Source organism: Pangasianodon hypophthalmus, chromosome 4 (assembly GCF_027358585.1).
Source record: "Pangasianodon hypophthalmus isolate fPanHyp1 chromosome 4, fPanHyp1.pri, whole genome shotgun sequence".
NCBI classification, from domain to species: Eukaryota; Metazoa; Chordata; class Actinopteri; order Siluriformes; family Pangasiidae; genus Pangasianodon; species Pangasianodon hypophthalmus.
The window spans coordinates 21,588,040-21,605,619 of record NC_069713.1 but is presented as its reverse complement, the minus strand read 5'-3'; the positions used below and the strand labels follow the sequence as shown (position 1 = coordinate 21,605,619).

The following is a 17,580-nucleotide window of genomic DNA, read 5'->3' as shown; positions in this document are numbered from 1 at the left end:
AAGTGTAAAGCACAAGCTGCTCTAATATTTTAGCGACAACCTGTCAGGATGGATGGATCAGAGACTGAAGAAGCAGTTTGACAGGGCTTCATGAACACACTCGAAGTTCTGTTTCCAGCACGTTCTGTACAAAGTGACTAATAATCTAATTACAGTTTAAAATACAGACAATATATGACTGTTTTTTCTAATTGTATCACGATATGCTGCATAGAAGCTTTTCCTATCCTAATCTTAAACTTTATAATTATACATCTACTTCTTATTAGTAAAGAAAGGTCAGGCAGTGAGTTCTAATAAACTTAAAACTTTTTTTTATCGGGTCTAATGTTCTGCTACTGAATTTATAGGCCTTCCAAGAATAATATGGAAATTCAATAAAACTTCATTTCCTCCCAAAGTGATGAAACTAGAATTAACTCCTTCACAAACCCTTGCTGTGATACTTAAAAAAAAATTAGATACTACCACTAATGCTACCTGTCCACTTTCCCTTACTTACATCTCCTTGAATTGACATAACCACAGGCTTTCTGTTTTTGTCCACTCTTTTCTTCTGAATTTCAATAATATATATGCTAATTAACAAAAAATAAGCAGCAACCACCAATAAACAGATGTCTGTGTTTGAAATGTTACAATAATGTGTTCAGTAATAATAAATGTGAGCGTATATGAAAACATTGTGGTGGTTTTTGTTTACACTGTGATCATTCTGAGTGAAAGAGGAGCAAATGTTCATCCAGTTCTCAACAAGAACCATCTGTCAAACATGCATTAATATTTAAGTGAGAAAGTGCAAAGCCTACAGTCAAACAGACCTCACTCATTAACAAGCCTACAGTCATTTGGTATGAAATTCAGTTATATTGGTTATTATATAAAGTGATATGCTTCTTCCATGGAACTTCAGTGCTTCAATGACACATTTAGACATGTCTTAAGAAAAAAAATAAGAATGTTTGTTGGTTTCTGTTCAAACAGTGTGCAATATCACAAACATCGAACCTTTCTACATGAGAAATTCTGAATTAGAGAAGAGATTATTGTTTATTGTAAAGTGGCTTGACATCTCTGGACCTCCGAAGACTGATACTCTGAAAGACAAAAAGGTTCTATTTAAGCCAAGCTAAACTCTCCTCAGGGCCACTGGCCTACTTGTGTAAATTAGGATGTCAACTGAACACTCAAGGGATCAATCCCCCTTTGCTTGTGATTCGGGTGCGTGCTTAAGTGGTGCACAAGATACAAAAGCCTCATCTACCTGCTGAGTCACTTTTTATTTAGATTTTGGGACCTTCACCTTTCTTATGCCATTTCTGACTACAGCAGGTTTACACAAAACCATTACACAGACACCTGGCCACATATTTATGGATTCATGCCTGCATATTTTCAGCTCGAGGGGTCTGCTTTGGTGGACTGTGACTAATGATCAAAGACTTACTATTGACTTGTTGACATCTTGTGGTTCCCCCATAGCTGTGGACTTTCTTCCTCATCTATCACATAGTGCTGATAAATCATTCGATAGAGATTAGATAAATAACATTCCTACTTTCAGCACTTTTGCTTTAGACAACCAATTTACACTTAAAAAGTAACTTGGTAAATGCATTTGAAGGTGTCATGACTAAGAACCTATTCACTCCCAAATATCATCCATTTGACAGGTAATAAAATCTGAACTCTGATCAAAACCTTATGAAGCAACGCTGTTGGTAATGCAGTCAGAATTGTTTATACTATGGATACAACTCGCTAAATATCATATTTCATCCATAGATATTGATATAGATGCGATAGATATTGTCAAAAAAAAAAAAACACTCAGCAAACCAGCAAACTCAGACTAGGATCTAATCGCATCTGGTTGCTGTTAAACTGATGAACAGAGAATGAGGCGTCATTTTATAGTACAAATATTTCTACTATATGTTTACTATCTTGGATTCCCTGTTCTGCATCTTGGCTTCCAGTTTTTAGTTTCTGTTTTGGGCTTATCTCCTTCCTGAATTGTGTTCTTATTAGCCTGTGCATTTCAATTACCAAAGTTTGCAAAGTTTTGTTATGGGTATTACTCTGCACCTTCAGGTCAGAGCCATCATCTTCTATAAGTCCATTCGCCTGGTTTTCGATTACGTGCCTGTTTTCTCAATTAACTGTGTTGTTAACTGTGTCCCATGTCCAATATCTTGACCCACGCTATGACAACAATTACTGGATTTCCCTTAAAGATTCTCAAACATATGTCCTGTTCAGGGGTTGGAAAATCATAATTGGCGAGCCCACTAGGCAAATAAAAGCTCCAGTGTGCTAACCAGTCCCATGTACCGGTTGCCCAGAAACATAATTGACTATAGGCTAATAAGTGGTAGCTATCATAATGTAATAACATATGGTGAGGCTGTTAGCTAGACATATGTTTGATTTATGAACAATAACAATATTGAACTATAATGCTGGGAGAATGTATTTAACAGAAAATCACACAAAGGTCTTTAACAGCAAAAACAGTTTGAAATCTGTAAATATTTTATTTATAATATTAAACTTTAATATTGACCCACCAAATAATTAACAAAATATTGCATGGTCATTTGAGTGAAAACTGAAAAGGTGGTCTCTGACTCTTGCACAGTACTGTATACTCCACAACCAGCATTTCATCATTTTAAATGCAGAAACATGGCAGAATTGATGTAATCAACAATTGCCAGGCATTTACTCTCTTACTAACAGCCAGTGAGATAATCAGAGGGACAATTTGTAGCTCATTACAGAGTTGAGATGGCTCCTTAGAGAAAACACTCTATGGCCCTTTCCAGACAGTTTGTTAAAAGAAAACAGACTTACAAGTCATTACGATGTTTAGCAGATGGCATTATTATGATCTTTTCTATTATCTCCAGCTTATCTGTACATTCATTTCTATCAGCAAACACAAGAAAAAAAATACAAAGCGCAAAACTGCAAATGAATGAAACTGCACAAAACTGCAAATGTTCTATGATTTGTATTCAGCATGAACAGAGCAGAAAAGAAGAGCAACACAGATAGCATGAGAAAGACCAGGGTCCATGCTCGTATTCTGGCTTTGCTGAATTTGTGAATGAGAGAAATCTCTGGTTATATAACACACATCCATCTCTCTCTCGCTCTCTCATCTGGCAGGCTAAGTGGATCTCTCCATGGATTCAATATCCACATATAGAAAGGCAGAAACTAAAGAGAGACAAATGATGATAAGATTTATTTCCGTACTGCTTCATGCCTTAAAATGAATCTACGAAACCTCCGATAATATTTTAGGTATCGCATCTGAACATTTCATTTCAGATTCTTATTACAAATTGAACCTTCGAATTCAGCAAAAATACTTCAAAATGGAAGGAAATGAGAAAATGCGAACATAGGAATATGTTTGTCATGCTCTCACTGTTTGAAGGATGTCTCGTCACATATGAGTCTCCCACACAGACAGATGTGATCTGCCACTGAGAAAGGCAGGAGGAGGGAGAACGACTCAAACGAGGCATGAAGGATTTCTTCAGAGAGAATTCAAGTAAAACCCCTGTATACATTCATCAGTGTCTTTCACTTCACTGCACTCTCTAGCCTTAAAAGAGCTATTTTTAGCAAGCCCATGCTGTGCTCAGCCATGGGGGCTCTGTGGTAGGTCTTAACGTCACAGATCACAAACACAGTGTTTTACTAGCATTACATTAGGGCTGTGCAATTCTTGAGGAAATACAGGAAACACAATTTTTTGTCTTAGAATTGCGATCACGATTCTCACTCAAGATTCTTCTAAGGAAAAATATGCGTAATATTAAATTCGTATGTTACTGTAACAGAGTGTAGTAGCTATATTTTCCTAGTAGACTTATGTGAATAAACATCTGCATTTTGAATTATTTATAGCTGCAATACCCAAAGTCCTATTTAGTATAAAGCTTTAATCACTTTAGAGTGTCGAGACCGCAGCGTGTCCTCGCAAATTTACAAGGAAACCAACAACATTAACAGCTGGTTAAATAATTAGTCGCTACTTCTGTTCTTCTGCCAAGATCGACTCATAAACTACTCTAAATGCGCTGTATGTGTAATGCATCACAGATGAGTTTTGAGCAACACAGCATGTGCAGTCATGATTCACTCACCTGCGTTCATACATGTAGTCATAGTTTGTTTAGTAATTGGAAATGCCAATAATTAAACGTTTGTTTAAAACGAATTTATTCCCACTCACAATAAAGCAGGCATTTGAGTCATTTTCAAATTCACTTCCAGCTTAGCTTTCTGTTTCTCTCCTTTTTTCTTCTGTGCACTCGCTGGGCTTTGTGTGTGTGAGGTTGCTGGTCACAGAGAATAAGGAGGAATAGTGCCATGCTGTTTTGTGCAATGGTCGCCTGTGTGAAAATGCAGAATCAAAGCTGTTCTTGAACTGAATTCCACTGAGAAACAAAACGAGCAGCTCTACATCTCATGAGCCCACCTGCCACTGGTGTAATAGTACAAACCTTTCATTCATTTATTCATTCATGCATGACTCCTGCTGTGGTTTCCTGTCTAATGAGCTAAGAAAAGACTAATGAGAATGTTATATAATGTGTGCTTAGAAGACTCATAGAAGTCCGTATATAGGTATGGTTTTGCTTTTGTGGTTGAGCCACATGAGATCAGCCATATAATTGACAGATTATTGTTAAAATTCTGTTTGAATTCTTTTAATATAAGCTTTGAAATGCCAACAGGAAACCTCAGTGTGTGCAAATTTAATAGCAAGCATGAATTTGTATTCAATTTTATTTACTTGCACCGAGTGATTGATGTAATGTCAATTCAATTCAGTTTTGTTTGTAAAGTGCTTCTAACAATAGATATTGTCACAAAGCAGCTTTACAGAAATCTGGATGGAGATTTAGATCTGCAAAGAGCAAACCAGAGGTGACAGTAGCGAGGAAAAACCCCCTGTGATGACAAGAGGAAGAAACCTTGAGACTCAAAAAGCAATGTCAGATCATTACTCTCCTACTCATTACTCTCTCTTAAAATATGTTTAATATGAACATCATAGTCTTTCTAATTACAGCAGCAGTTCCTGGGTACAAGTCTACAGCATCCCGGTGAGATTATCCACTGAGCTCTAACGCCTAAGACAACATGCATAAAAGCATGCATCTCAAGACGTGTATTTACATATAAACACAGATGTGTGCAGAAATAACAACATTCCATCCAACTGATCACCAGACTTCATAAATTCCTGTGCAAATGTGTGTTTTGAACTCCCAGAAACTTCAGTACTGAAATAAAAGAGAAGGAAATGTGACTGACAGATACTGAAAAAGCTTCATCGGTCCATCCCTTTTGACATACTCTCTGAGATGACTCAACTTACTGCCTGAGAAAAAAGCCAGACAGGAATTCAGAGGAACAGAGCCACTTACAAAAGCAAATTCACATCCTTCTCAAAGTGTCTGCATGTACAATGCCACATAAAATACCACGCTGAGATGTAAGGAAAGTTGCGAACCCCTTAACTGTATCTGGGTATCTGCTCAAATCCCTCCAAAATGTCCTGATCTGATCATCCCATTATGTATATAATAATAATAATAATAATAATAATAAGGTAAGGCTCTGTTGTCCTGCAGGCATTCGGTTTTTTCACTCAGCTGTTTTTGTGTGACAGAAATGAACACACATGCTTTGGAGGCAGAGAAGTACAGCGTGTTGGGGAGCAGTACAGCGTGCTCAGGGAGAAGTACAGCGTGGTGGAGAGAAGTACAGCGTGCTCAGGGAGAAGTACAGCGTGGTGGAGAGAAGTACAGCCTGCTCAGAGAGCAGTACGGCGTGCTCGGGGAGCAGTACAGCGTGCTCGGGGAGCAGTACAGCGTGCTCGGGGAGCAGTACAGCGTGCTCGGGGAGCAGTGCGGCATGCTGGGGAGCAGTACAGCCCGCTCAGAGAGCAGTACAGCCCGCTCAGAGAGCAGTACAGCCCGCTCAGACAGCAGTACAGCATGGTGGAGAGCAGTACGGCGCGCTGGGGAGCAGTACGGCGCGCTGGGGAGCAGTACGGCGCGCTCAGGGAGAAGTACAGCCCGCTCAGAGAGCAGTACAGCATGGTGGAGAGAAGTACGGCACGCTGGGGAGCAGTACAGCGCGCTCGGGGAGAAGTACGGCCTGCTCGGGGAGAAGTACGGCCTGCTCGGGGAGAAGTACGGCCTGCTCGGGGAGAAGTACGGCCTGCTCGGGGAGAAGTACGGCACTTGGGATGAAGTACAGTGTGGTGGAGAGAAGTACAGCGCACTGGGGAGAAGTACGGCCTGCTCGGAGAGAAGTACGGCACGCTGGGGAGCAGTACAGCGCGCTCGGGGAGAAGTACGGCGTGCTGGGGAGAAGTACGGCCTGCTCGGGGAGAAGTACGGCCTGCTCGGGGAGAAGTACAGCGCTCGGGATGAAGTACAGTGTGGTGGAGAGAAGTACAGCGCACTGGGGAGAAGTACGGCCTGCTCGGAGAGAAGTACAGAGCGCTCGGGGAGCAGTACAGCGCGCTCGGGGAGAAGTACAGTGTGCTCGGGGAGAAGTACATCATGGTAGGGAGAAGAACGGCGTGCTCAGGGAGCAGTACAGTGCGCTCGGGAGCAGTACAGCCTGGTCGGGGAGAAGTACAGCTCGCTGGGGAGAAGTAAATCATGGTGGGGAGAAGAACAGCACACTGGGGAGAAGTAAATCATGATGGGGAGAAGAAGAGCACGCTAGGGAGAAGTACTGCATGATGGGGAGAAGTATGGTGGGGGTAATGTAGCTATGGTGGGGGTAATGTAGCTAGTAATGTGTATCAGAGAGCTGCTGTGTCATAATGTACTGAACATCCTATAGCTAAATAACACTGCGTTGCATAATGTAGTAGTATAAATATGGTAGAGCATTTCATGCTAGCGAACAGCTACAAAAAACAAACAATTTACAATTTAATAGAAACACATGGCAGTTACATTTTTTTTCAGTCCACACCAGCTGCATTAGATCCACTCCATAATTACAAAAAACAAAAAACAAAGCATGAGGTTGTGTTTATTGTGCGGCCTTTGTTGTACACCTTTTCCACGCACACACCTAAGTAAAGTGGAAACCATAGAAATCCTTTGAAATCCATTAAAATCAGACTTTCTATACACTGAAAAACGTTATCCTATTTCTCGAATTCACTTGTCATAGGTAGAAACTGGAGTGCACGTATATACAGGGTTTTACAGCAAATGACAGGGTTTGAATGAGTCTGCGCTGACCGACACCTTCTAATTATCATTACCATTATAATTATTTGTACAGTGTTAGTTTTAGCACTGATGTTAACTATATACTCAAGTCAAACACACTTGATAGATTTTATTGCACGTTAATGAACCCAAAATATCCTCCATTTACTGTGACAGAAATCGAGGGAGGCGCATCAGTGCAGAGTCGAGACAAGACACTAATGCTAACGATACTCATGCTACACGATACTATTGTGAGATAGGGAGAAGGGGGCGGGGCTTTCATGAGGTCAGTTAACATCAGAGAGTACAAAACCCCTGAGATGTCAGTCACTCCAGATTCATATGCAGATTGGCTCATCTGCCTTTTTTTTTTTTTTTTTGATAAAAAGAAAACTCTTTTGGCATATTCTAGAGTGATAACGGTATTCCGATGTTTAAATGTGGAGCTCCTACACAAAATGCGTAAAGGTTGCTGTGATAATCTACAAAGACGGGACAACTGTGCTACCTGTAGATTCGTAGAAAAGTGTTTGTACAGTAGTGATACTCATGGAGAAGAGGCTGTTTATTCTCTACCCCACCATCTCATGTCATGTTTTTATTGAGCCGTGTTGTAATTACATCCAGTCCAAAAACGGCTGTCCCCATCCCCTATGTTTCACTGACATGTTTGTACATTTGGACAATACTTTCCTTGATAAAAATAAAATGCACTGTCATGCCTGTAGTATGTACGTTGTGGATTGATCTGACAACTCTCAGGACACAGCAACAAAGCTTTGGGACATGCAGGTGTGAATTCAGCATTAGACAGAAACATTATTTCTACCTGTCAAAATGTCACCCTTCCCTCTACACATCTCATTTACCATGGCAACAGTGCAATTCCCTCAATGCGCATTACTAATATTTATTTCATCTATAGCCATCGTTGCTATCAGTACCTTTGACCACTTTACTGACTATAATTGAGATTTGGACAAAAGGGCAAACTTCATTTTATTTAGAAAAACAACAGTACAAAATTCAGTGTTTCTGAACTTAAAATGGGGACAGAAAAACAGAATATTCATTATAAATGTATTAGAAAAAGGGAATCTGATGCAGGGTTTGCGCAACTGAACCATTTTAAAAGAGAAATTTGCTTTTATGAAGCTGCTAATATTGGTCCTTTTCAGTTCACACAATTCTAGCCATGATAGAATTCCACACTCACCATTAACTTCTGAGCCTTTTTCAGTAGATTGAAAAATATCACAAATGTTGTTGAATTGTTGAGAGCCCATAGTTTTATCAAGCACAAAGTAGCATAACAGGAAATGTTCCATTTTCTGCTAATTAGGGATTATCACTGGGAAATCTCTACACTGCAGATAGATAGTCAACCACAAGCTATTTAACTGAGTGAGGAAGAAATGTAAAAGGCTAAATACTAAGTAGTATATTTCTGCATGGCATAAATTTCCGGAAAGCTCTGTGTGGAGAAAACAGAACAGAGAAATGCAAAGTATACACTGCAATATAAGATGTGTGAATTTCATTCCCAGCCATGCTCTTCGCATGGTGAAGTGCACTGGCTGACAGCAAGCTGCTACAATTTTTTTTTTGTTGTTGTTGTTTTTGTGCCAGGAGAGGTCAAGAAATGAAAGCATTTCACAACCCACACTGGGAGCAGGATCTTGCTTTTCTTGAAAATGAACTCGCTCCGAAGCAGATGCCAAGCAGATAGTGACAGAAACTGCGTTTGAGATTTAGTGAATGGCAAGAGAGCAGATGAAATTTCAGTCATTGGGCTGAACAATACAACATAAAACAAAAATAGTCTGACCAAACAAGGTAATCTGAAAATCACTCTAAGCAGAATTAATCACATAAACAAGTCTATAAGCTTCTTCTCACGGGGGCAGAGCCAGAGGATTCTCAAATGGACTGAAGATCTCCATACCGATTCGAAATATACATACACCTTCCAAATAATACATGTTTTAGTCACATTAATATTATTAGTCCTGAGTGTGTTTGGGAGCAACACCGACTGAGGCTTACTGATGAACACTTCTGTACTGAGCTGACAGTAACATCTGCAACTCTAATCCCCATCAGAAGGATGGAAAACACATTGCAAGGTGTCTGGACAGATTATTATGGCAGAAGGTACAAAATGTTTTGATCTCTGGTATATGAAACATCTTAAACAGTGCTGCAAGGCTTCTAGATAACAGATTTTACAAATCCTTTGGTCAGTTTTAGAGAATAAAGCACTAATCTACATGTCTGCCATATGATCATCTAGAACAAAGCAATTTGATCTCAGAAACTGAACTGAGAGTCTCATCCAACTCAAACAAAATCACTTTCATGATTTAACTAGAACAAAATGTCAGGGCTTTTTTGTCCTCACTAATGGGCAGTGCACTGCTACGATGAGCCCAGGCAATACAGGCATGCGCACACACACACACACACACACACACACACACACACACACACACAAAAAAAAAAAGAAGAAAAAAAAAACTGAGGCTAAAACCAGTGCAGATTGCTGGAACTGGAATTGGTTACAAACCAAATCCAGTGAAGCTCAGGGGCATCAACGTGTCTTTTGAGGACCAGGGAACACACGAGGGACGGAAAGTGATTAATCTTCTTAAGTTATACCGAAGAACCCAAAAGTAGTCTAGGTTAGCGAGTCGGTTTACCCTAAAGGCTAACAAAAATGATTGAAGCTGCTCTCAATTCCAGTCACCATTCTCAGGTGATGACCCAAATTGGGCTCCCTGAAGGCAAGAGGAATGTCTATGGATTTTAAAGTGCTTCATAACTATTAAAGTGTTAACTATTAAAGACACAAGCACATAATGAGGAGACTTTATACAGACTTTCATTCACTGCTTGCATTTAGAACATCAGTTTCGCTAGCACAGATTAAGACTAATCAATAACATAAGTTCTTCCCATCCACATGAAAAGAGAATTTTAAAATTTATCTACTTTTGAGGACTTCATTTTCAGTGAGCCAGGGTAAAAAGCCAAAACTATGTTTTTCAAAAAAAAAAATCTGTATGTGTGGAAGGAACTCTCAGCCATAGAGCTTGCACTGTAATACAGCCTAGCTGTTATAATACCTCAAAAACCACAAAGTTATTTTTACGGCACAAATCAACACCAACACAGGAATTACTTTTCTAAACAGATGGCATGTCAATTCAGGAAGGAAAGCTATGCTCTGGGAAATAACAGCTGTGTTTTGCACTGGTGTCTGGAAGGATGTGAGAGCATATACTCAAGCTTCAGCTCTATGATAGAATTGCATTTTGCTGCACTTATAATTTGTGCCTGTTAAATAAACATATGCAATCAAAGTCAAAGGTTTCCAAAATAATACTCTTCAATTCCTTAATTTACTGTTATGTCATTAAATCTCACACACAGGGTCTGAAAAAAAGTTTGCGCTTTGGCTCCATGGCTCAGTATTGATGAATCTCAGCAGAGACGGATTCTGATCCTGAGCTTCATTTCTATTCAGAGCACAGAGCTGCGAAATAAGGGGAATCCCTCCTCCGAGTCTCAGAGCTGACCTTCAACACACGGCAGAGAAAGAGATTTGTCTCCCTCTCCATACCTCTTTCAATCTCTCTCCATCTCTCTCTGTCTTTCCATCTTCCTCTCTCTCCATCTGCCTCTCTCCATCTCCCTCTCCCTCTCTCTCCACATCTCTCTCCATCTTCCTCTATCCATCTCTCTCAATCATTCTCCATCTCCCTCTCTCCATCCCTCTCTCTACATCTCTCTGTCCATCTTCCTCTCTCCATCTCTCTCTCTTTCCATCTTCCTCTCTCTATCTTCCTCTCTCTCCATCTGCCTCTCCCTCTCTCTCCACATCTCTCTCCATCTTCCTCTCTCCATCTCTCTTTCCATCTTCCTCTCTCTCCATCTGCCTCTCTCCATCTCCCTCTCCCCCTCTCTCAACATCTCTCTCCATCTTCCTCTCTCCATCTCCCTCTCCATCTCGCTCTCTTTCCATCTGCCTCTCTCTCTCTCTCTCTCTCTTACACACACACACACACACACACACACACACATACACACACATACACACACATACACACACATACACACACATACACACACATACACACACACTTACTTGCAGATATTTCAACCCCGGGAAATGTCAACCGACAAATCAAGAGTAAATCAACATACTGTACATTACCGTTTTCAGTTTTCACTCAGACACACACACACACACATACACACACACACACACTCCTCTCCGTCTGTCACACGCCACTCACTCTACCCCACTTCTCGTGCAAAAAAACAAGCAGACAAGCCACCTTTTCCTTTGCACACAGAACCTCCATTTCTCAGCGGTCTATTAAGGATTCACTGTGAGTCAACAGAGAGACATCAGAGCCGTCCCACACTCTCACACACTCTCACACACTCATACTCTGGCAGTAAACAGCTGCCAGTGAAAGCCACTGACACACATGAAAAGACAGAATTTCAGTCCCCAGCTTCATCATGATATTGGCAAACTGAGTCACAATGTGCCAGAGAGGTGAGGAAGCTGGCCAGACAGCTCACAGAGTGGGTGCTGGGTTGTGGGCCAAGACTTGGTGAGTAAAACTGACACATTTTAAAACATATTATTTAGTTGGGGTCTCTATATGCTGCCTGAGGTATGATTTATTTTACTACAGCATTTCTTGCTTATAATTACATCATCACTGATCAGGCTAGGTTAATGTAATTAAGAGAATATTATATAAAATCCATACACCCATCCTCAGGTTTCTTTTCTGGTAAATATGACAGAAGACAACTGTATTAAAAACCACTGATCATACTGTTCAGGTGTACACTAAAGAAAAGACGTACAGCATACTCATGACCAAGCGCTCCAGCTATAGTACAAATACAGTATGATCATGATAGAATCATACTCCGAAAAGACGTTAATGAAAGTAAAACCCCTGAAGTGATCCGTGTTCTACTGGACCGCTAGACAAACCTTTCAACAGGCACTTATCACTTAGTCCAGCGCTTTAATAGTGAATGAACAATATTTACACTGGTCTAAGCACATACTTCATTCCGTCACTTTTTGGTAAACCTGCGCTTCATGAATCTCCAAAGGCTTAATTTCAAGATTTTTGCTCTCCAAACAAGGACCACTTGAAACAATCAGACTTCAGAGCTCACCCCTGGCAGACAGCTTCTTGGTGTTGATAATTTTGGCAGCGTACTCCTGTCCAGTGGAGATTTTCATACATCGTCTCACCACTGAGAAGGCTCCTCTGTAAGACAAAGGCAAAACCTAGTTTAAACATTTATAGTAGCTCAACGAGCTGCTAAATAGTGTTATAAAGAAGCAGTCGACCAAGAATGAATAAGGTGTAAGTGTTACTCCCTGCTGCTGATGTGGGGCTTCAGGAAGCTAGACTGAAACTGTGAGATTCAAGGATATGCAAATATGTGAGGTTTTAAAAGTAAAAAAAAAAAAATGTAGCTATTTAATTAAAAAAAAAAAAAACGTGTAAACAACTGACTCGAACAGGCCTGCACAAGATACAGTGAAGCTGTAATTGCTTGAACCAACTACGTGTTAATATGTTAAAGATCAGTGAAACACTTGCTCTGCTGTCAGAGGACATTCTTCCTGTTTCATAACATGTATGAGGTATAGTGTAGAAGTGCTATTCTTCCTTCCTCTTATATCTTTTATTAGCATCAATCACCATACTGCCTCATTAAGGGAAACAAGTAAGAAAAACAAATGTCTTTTTATTTTTTTAATTTTTTAATGACATTACCAATTAAAGAATTTGTTATTTCTGAGCTATTTCACATTATCACAATATTGGCATTTGTGTTAATGACAATAACGCAAGTACAAATACGCAAACACAACAAAAAATGCATCCTGACCAACCTCAGATAGAGTAGATGATTATTTCACAATATCCAAAGAGAGTAATAATTTCGCTCAAATTAATGTAGGAAAATTATTAATGTAGCAGTATACTTGCGGTTTTTAATGAATCAGATGATCTGTAAGGAATTTACATGACAGAATATGTCGTCATAGGAAAATAATCCTCAGTGGGGTGGTTTGATGAGGCCTGACTAAAGCATAGATAGCGTAAGCATCCCAAAGATGATTATCTTCCAGTAACACCACATCACAAAGTGATTTGTTTGCCAATTTCCCATTATCACAATTTCTTTATTTATTAAAGAATGACATCTTATAACTTTTATCCGTTTACAGACTGTGGACCCCTTCCAAAAATACTAAATAAACATCACAGATCAATTTTTCGATGGCAGTCCTAACAAATATAATGTAAATATAAATTACAGGAAGGGGGCGGGGCTTACAGGTGCTGTCAGTTAATATCAGAGTGTTCAAAACACCTGCGCAAATCATTTCATATGTTGTTTGGCTCATCTCCTATTTTATTGGGAAGCTCTTTCTGCCTACGTTCGAGTGATAACTCACACTAATGTACTCCGATGTTAAATTGTGACGCTCCTACGCAAAATGTGTAAAGGTTAGCAGGTCTGGTAATATAATATAACATAATTGGAGTAAAAGTTACGGGACATCGTGGCACTCTACTATTGTGTAGAGATGATTTAATCGTTATATCGCACAAGCCTAACGAGACTAGAATGAGCACATCGGTATAAATCTGTAATTTGCCTTGCAGCTGGCACTATTGTTAGAGAAAATTAATCAACACCTTCTGACCAGTCAGATTCAAGAATTCAACACTGCTGTGGTATTCGTTATTATTAGCACTTCACAGGCACTTCAAATTATTTTTATTAAATGCTTCATTTATCTAAACTGAAAGCTAGCAATCAGTTGTGAGGAAACACGTGGACAAGCAAGCGCATGGCATCAGACATGATACGATAAAAGCTAAAGGAATTCCCCTTTTTCACAAAAATGTTTTTTTTTCCATAAGTGTAACATTAAACACCATGATTAGACAATCAGTAAAATAAGTAATTATGGTAAAGTACATACGGCTACAGCCATATCAAGCCAAGTGGGTTTAATATTCCTATACACAGGGCTCATAATCATAGTTATTTAATATACTGACTATTCATAACTGAATATGTGTTATGAAGCATTTTCAATGGAGAGTCAACATTACTAGAACAATTTAGTGATGGAGAATAAGTCTATGTTTGGAAAGAAGGTTCCAAAACCCAAATATCCTGACTGTCTGAATTTTCCGTTGACATTAATGGCGTGTCTGTTAAATGTGCAGGTTGTTCGGTGTTCCTCTTGACTCTACACTTTCATTTGAACCTCACGTTAGATCTTTCACCAAATCTTCCTTTTTACATCCTTGCAACATCACCTTCAACTTTTCTCAAATATGAAGATTAGCATTAGGGGGAAATCCACATCTAGTGCTTAATGCATAGATAAATAGGCTTATAATAGTCTAGCGGAAGTGGTCAATTCTCCCTTCTCATAATGGAAAGCAGAAACTTGCAACAAAAAGCAATTTTGTGTCTAATGCACAGATAGATAAGCGGTTTAAATAAGCTTTAATGCACAAGCCGGAGCCATTAGTAGGATCTGAAGACATCCGCGGCTTCAAGGCAATAATTTAAAGCGCAGTATTTTTTTTAATGATTATTTAATAACTGCAATCTTTGGTACTTTTGTAAAGATTCTCATGCCTTATAAAACACTTCTAATATTATAGCGTTATGACATGTAAAGTGTTGTGCTGCTACAGTAACACTACAATTTCCCTCGGGATCAATAAAGTGTCAGCTTGAACTGAGCAGTTCAGTTAATTTATTCTTGTAGCACAAATTGTACTTGGACTTTTGTCTCTGTCCACATCCTTCTTTACGGTCTTATTTATTCCCCCTCAGTGATTTTTTGCACATGGTAGAACCATTAAGGTTTAAGATTACATAAGCATAGAGTTATCTGAGAGTTCTACAGAAGTAGAGATACACCAGATCAATAATGTATCAGTACTAAGACCAGTACAGGCCTGAAATTCTGATATCAAATCAGAGCTGACATATTTTATGTGCTGAACACAAGTTATATTGACTGCCAGTCTTATATGTAAACACTGGACACAAGTTGGCTTAAAGCACATCACCATCATCCCACTGACTTACTGCAAGGATGTCAGTATCAGATCAATATCAGGCATCAGCCAGTATTCATCAGGCACTGATATGGGTATCATAGCAAAAATCGGAAAAGTTCAGATCAGTGATTTATCCAGTGTTAATATTGTGACTGTCAATATTCATTCACTTTCAGTAAGCTCTTTATCCTGGTCAGGGTCACAGTGTATCCAGAGTCTATCCCAGGAACACTGGGCGCGAGGAGGGAATATGCCCTGGATGGGACACTAATACATCACAGGGCACCATGTGTGTGCACACACGCGCACACACACGCGCACACACACACACTCACACCAAGGGGCGATTTAGAGTTGCCAGTCCACCTACTGGCTTGTTTTTGGGAGGTGGGAGGAAACCGGAAAACCCAGAGGAAACCCTCAAGGTGCCTCTGTGCTGCCTGACCAACAATGCTACTTAATTTTTAACTATTTTACAGAGAAAGTGTCTGTATGCTTCTCTAACGTTAGCCGGTCAGGTCTGGAGAGGTGACCTACCTAACTACTATTTCTGTTAGGCCATAAGCTTGGCCATAAGATTTCCACTCAGTATCCTGTTGTACTTCATTTAGAATTGTATGAAAGATGAACTGTCATGTAAAAGTACTTTCTTTGCCAAAAAAAACCCCACATTCAAATAGTTGAAACTGTCTGGTCATGCTTAGCTCGGCTCATGTAGGCTACAGTATACATTAATATAAGATGTTAGAGTACCTTTCCTACACTTCATTCAGCGCTGGCCAATGAGAATGCAGCACAGCACAGCTTGCTTGGCTCTGATTGGTTGACGGCTCCTACACACTGTAGCCTACGTGTGGAAAAGCCCTGGGTTTGATGTTTTATTGAGCAATGGGGTGTTTAGTGCTTCAGGCATTAATCCAATAAACACTAAGACAGTGCAGCTGTTTCTAGCGTCGGAGTTCATATAAAAAACGAGAATTAAAAAGTATGTTTGTTGCAAACTAAAATGCACAATAAAATCTGAATTTTTGCACAAGTATAGAGTATAAAAATGCAAATTTCAGAGCAGGAGTTAGATAGTAAACTATGCAAAGCATTGAAAAAAAAAATATCAAGACTAAATCAGCAGCCATAAAGCCCAGGGCTGTTGTTTTTTCATGGTGTCTAAAGTGCACTCGTAAACTTACTTGCCCAGTTCTTCATAGAGCTGGTATTCGTCGGTGAACCTGGTACAGGTGGTCGCAGCCATGCTGAGAGAGACAGCCAGCACAAATCTGAGCAGCAGTCAGGTCTAACGTCTCGCTTCCTCAGCTGTGCTTCACGAAATGAAAGTAAACGCCTCAGTGAGGAGGAGAGAAGAAAAAGTCCGGGGTGTCAGCTCCAGGGCAGCTCTCTGAGCAGGTAGTGTGTTGTGGCTCTGTTCTGCAGGTGGCTCGCTCGTAAGTGAAGTTGAGAGCGTCGACACCGCACCTCTGCTCCTGCGGCTGCTCGGACGTCAATGATCCGCTTTCGCCTCTTCCTGCTTCGCAAGAGAGAGCCTGAATATCCGCTTAGACAACACTGCCCCCGTGCGGCGAACACGGGAAGTGCACATGAAAGCGCTCAACCTCAGAAACGCACTGCTCTCAGTCTCTAACTCACTTTCAGTAAGCTGGTCAGAGTCAATCCAGCCATCCATCTCTCCATCCATCCATCTATCCATCCATCCACCCGTCCATTCTCTGTACTGCTTATTCTACAGGGTCGTGGGGAGCCTGGAGTCTATCCCAGGGGACGCTGGGAACAAAGTAGGGAAACCCTGGACATGGTGCCAATCCATCGCAGGGCACAACCACATACACACACACACCCATTCACACAATACGGGCAATTTGGAAATGCCAATCAGTCTACAACGCATGTCTCTGGACTGGCGGAGGAAACCAGAGTACACGGAGAAAACCCCCAAAGCACAGGAAGAACATGTAAACTCCACGCCCACAAGGCAGAGGCGAGGTTCGAACTCCCAACCCTGGAGGTGTGAGGCAACGGTGTTAAACACTAGGCCACCATGCCCCCCCCCCCCGGTCAGAGTCGCAGAGCTTTGTTCTTTTTCTTTTTATTAAAATAGCTTCAAATTTAATGTACAATAAATTGGCACAGTGGGTAGCGTTGGTGCCGAA

At 40.4% G+C, this 17,580-nt stretch overlaps 1 protein-coding gene across 6 annotated transcripts in view; it reads right to left on the bottom strand.

The window, feature by feature from the left end:
- Positions 1-16,945, bottom strand: part of camk2d1 (calcium/calmodulin-dependent protein kinase (CaM kinase) II delta 1) — a 76,654-nt gene extending 59,709 nt beyond the window's left edge. For 4 of the 6 annotated variants that reach the window (XM_026937311.3, XM_026937313.3, XM_026937310.3 and 1 more), the window contains exons 1-2: positions 16,606-16,944; positions 12,483-12,577 (exon numbers count right to left, since the gene is read on the bottom strand). In XM_026937311.3, coding sequence (XP_026793112.1) covers positions 12,483-12,577; positions 16,606-16,667 — 157 coding nt within the window. In that variant the 5' untranslated portion in view covers positions 16,668-16,944. Of the gene's footprint in view, positions 1-12,482; positions 12,578-16,605 lie in introns of all 6 variants that reach the window. The other 2 variants (XM_026937309.3, XM_026937308.3) reach the window with 1 other exon arrangement.
- Between the last annotated feature and the right edge of the window lie 635 nt (positions 16,946-17,580).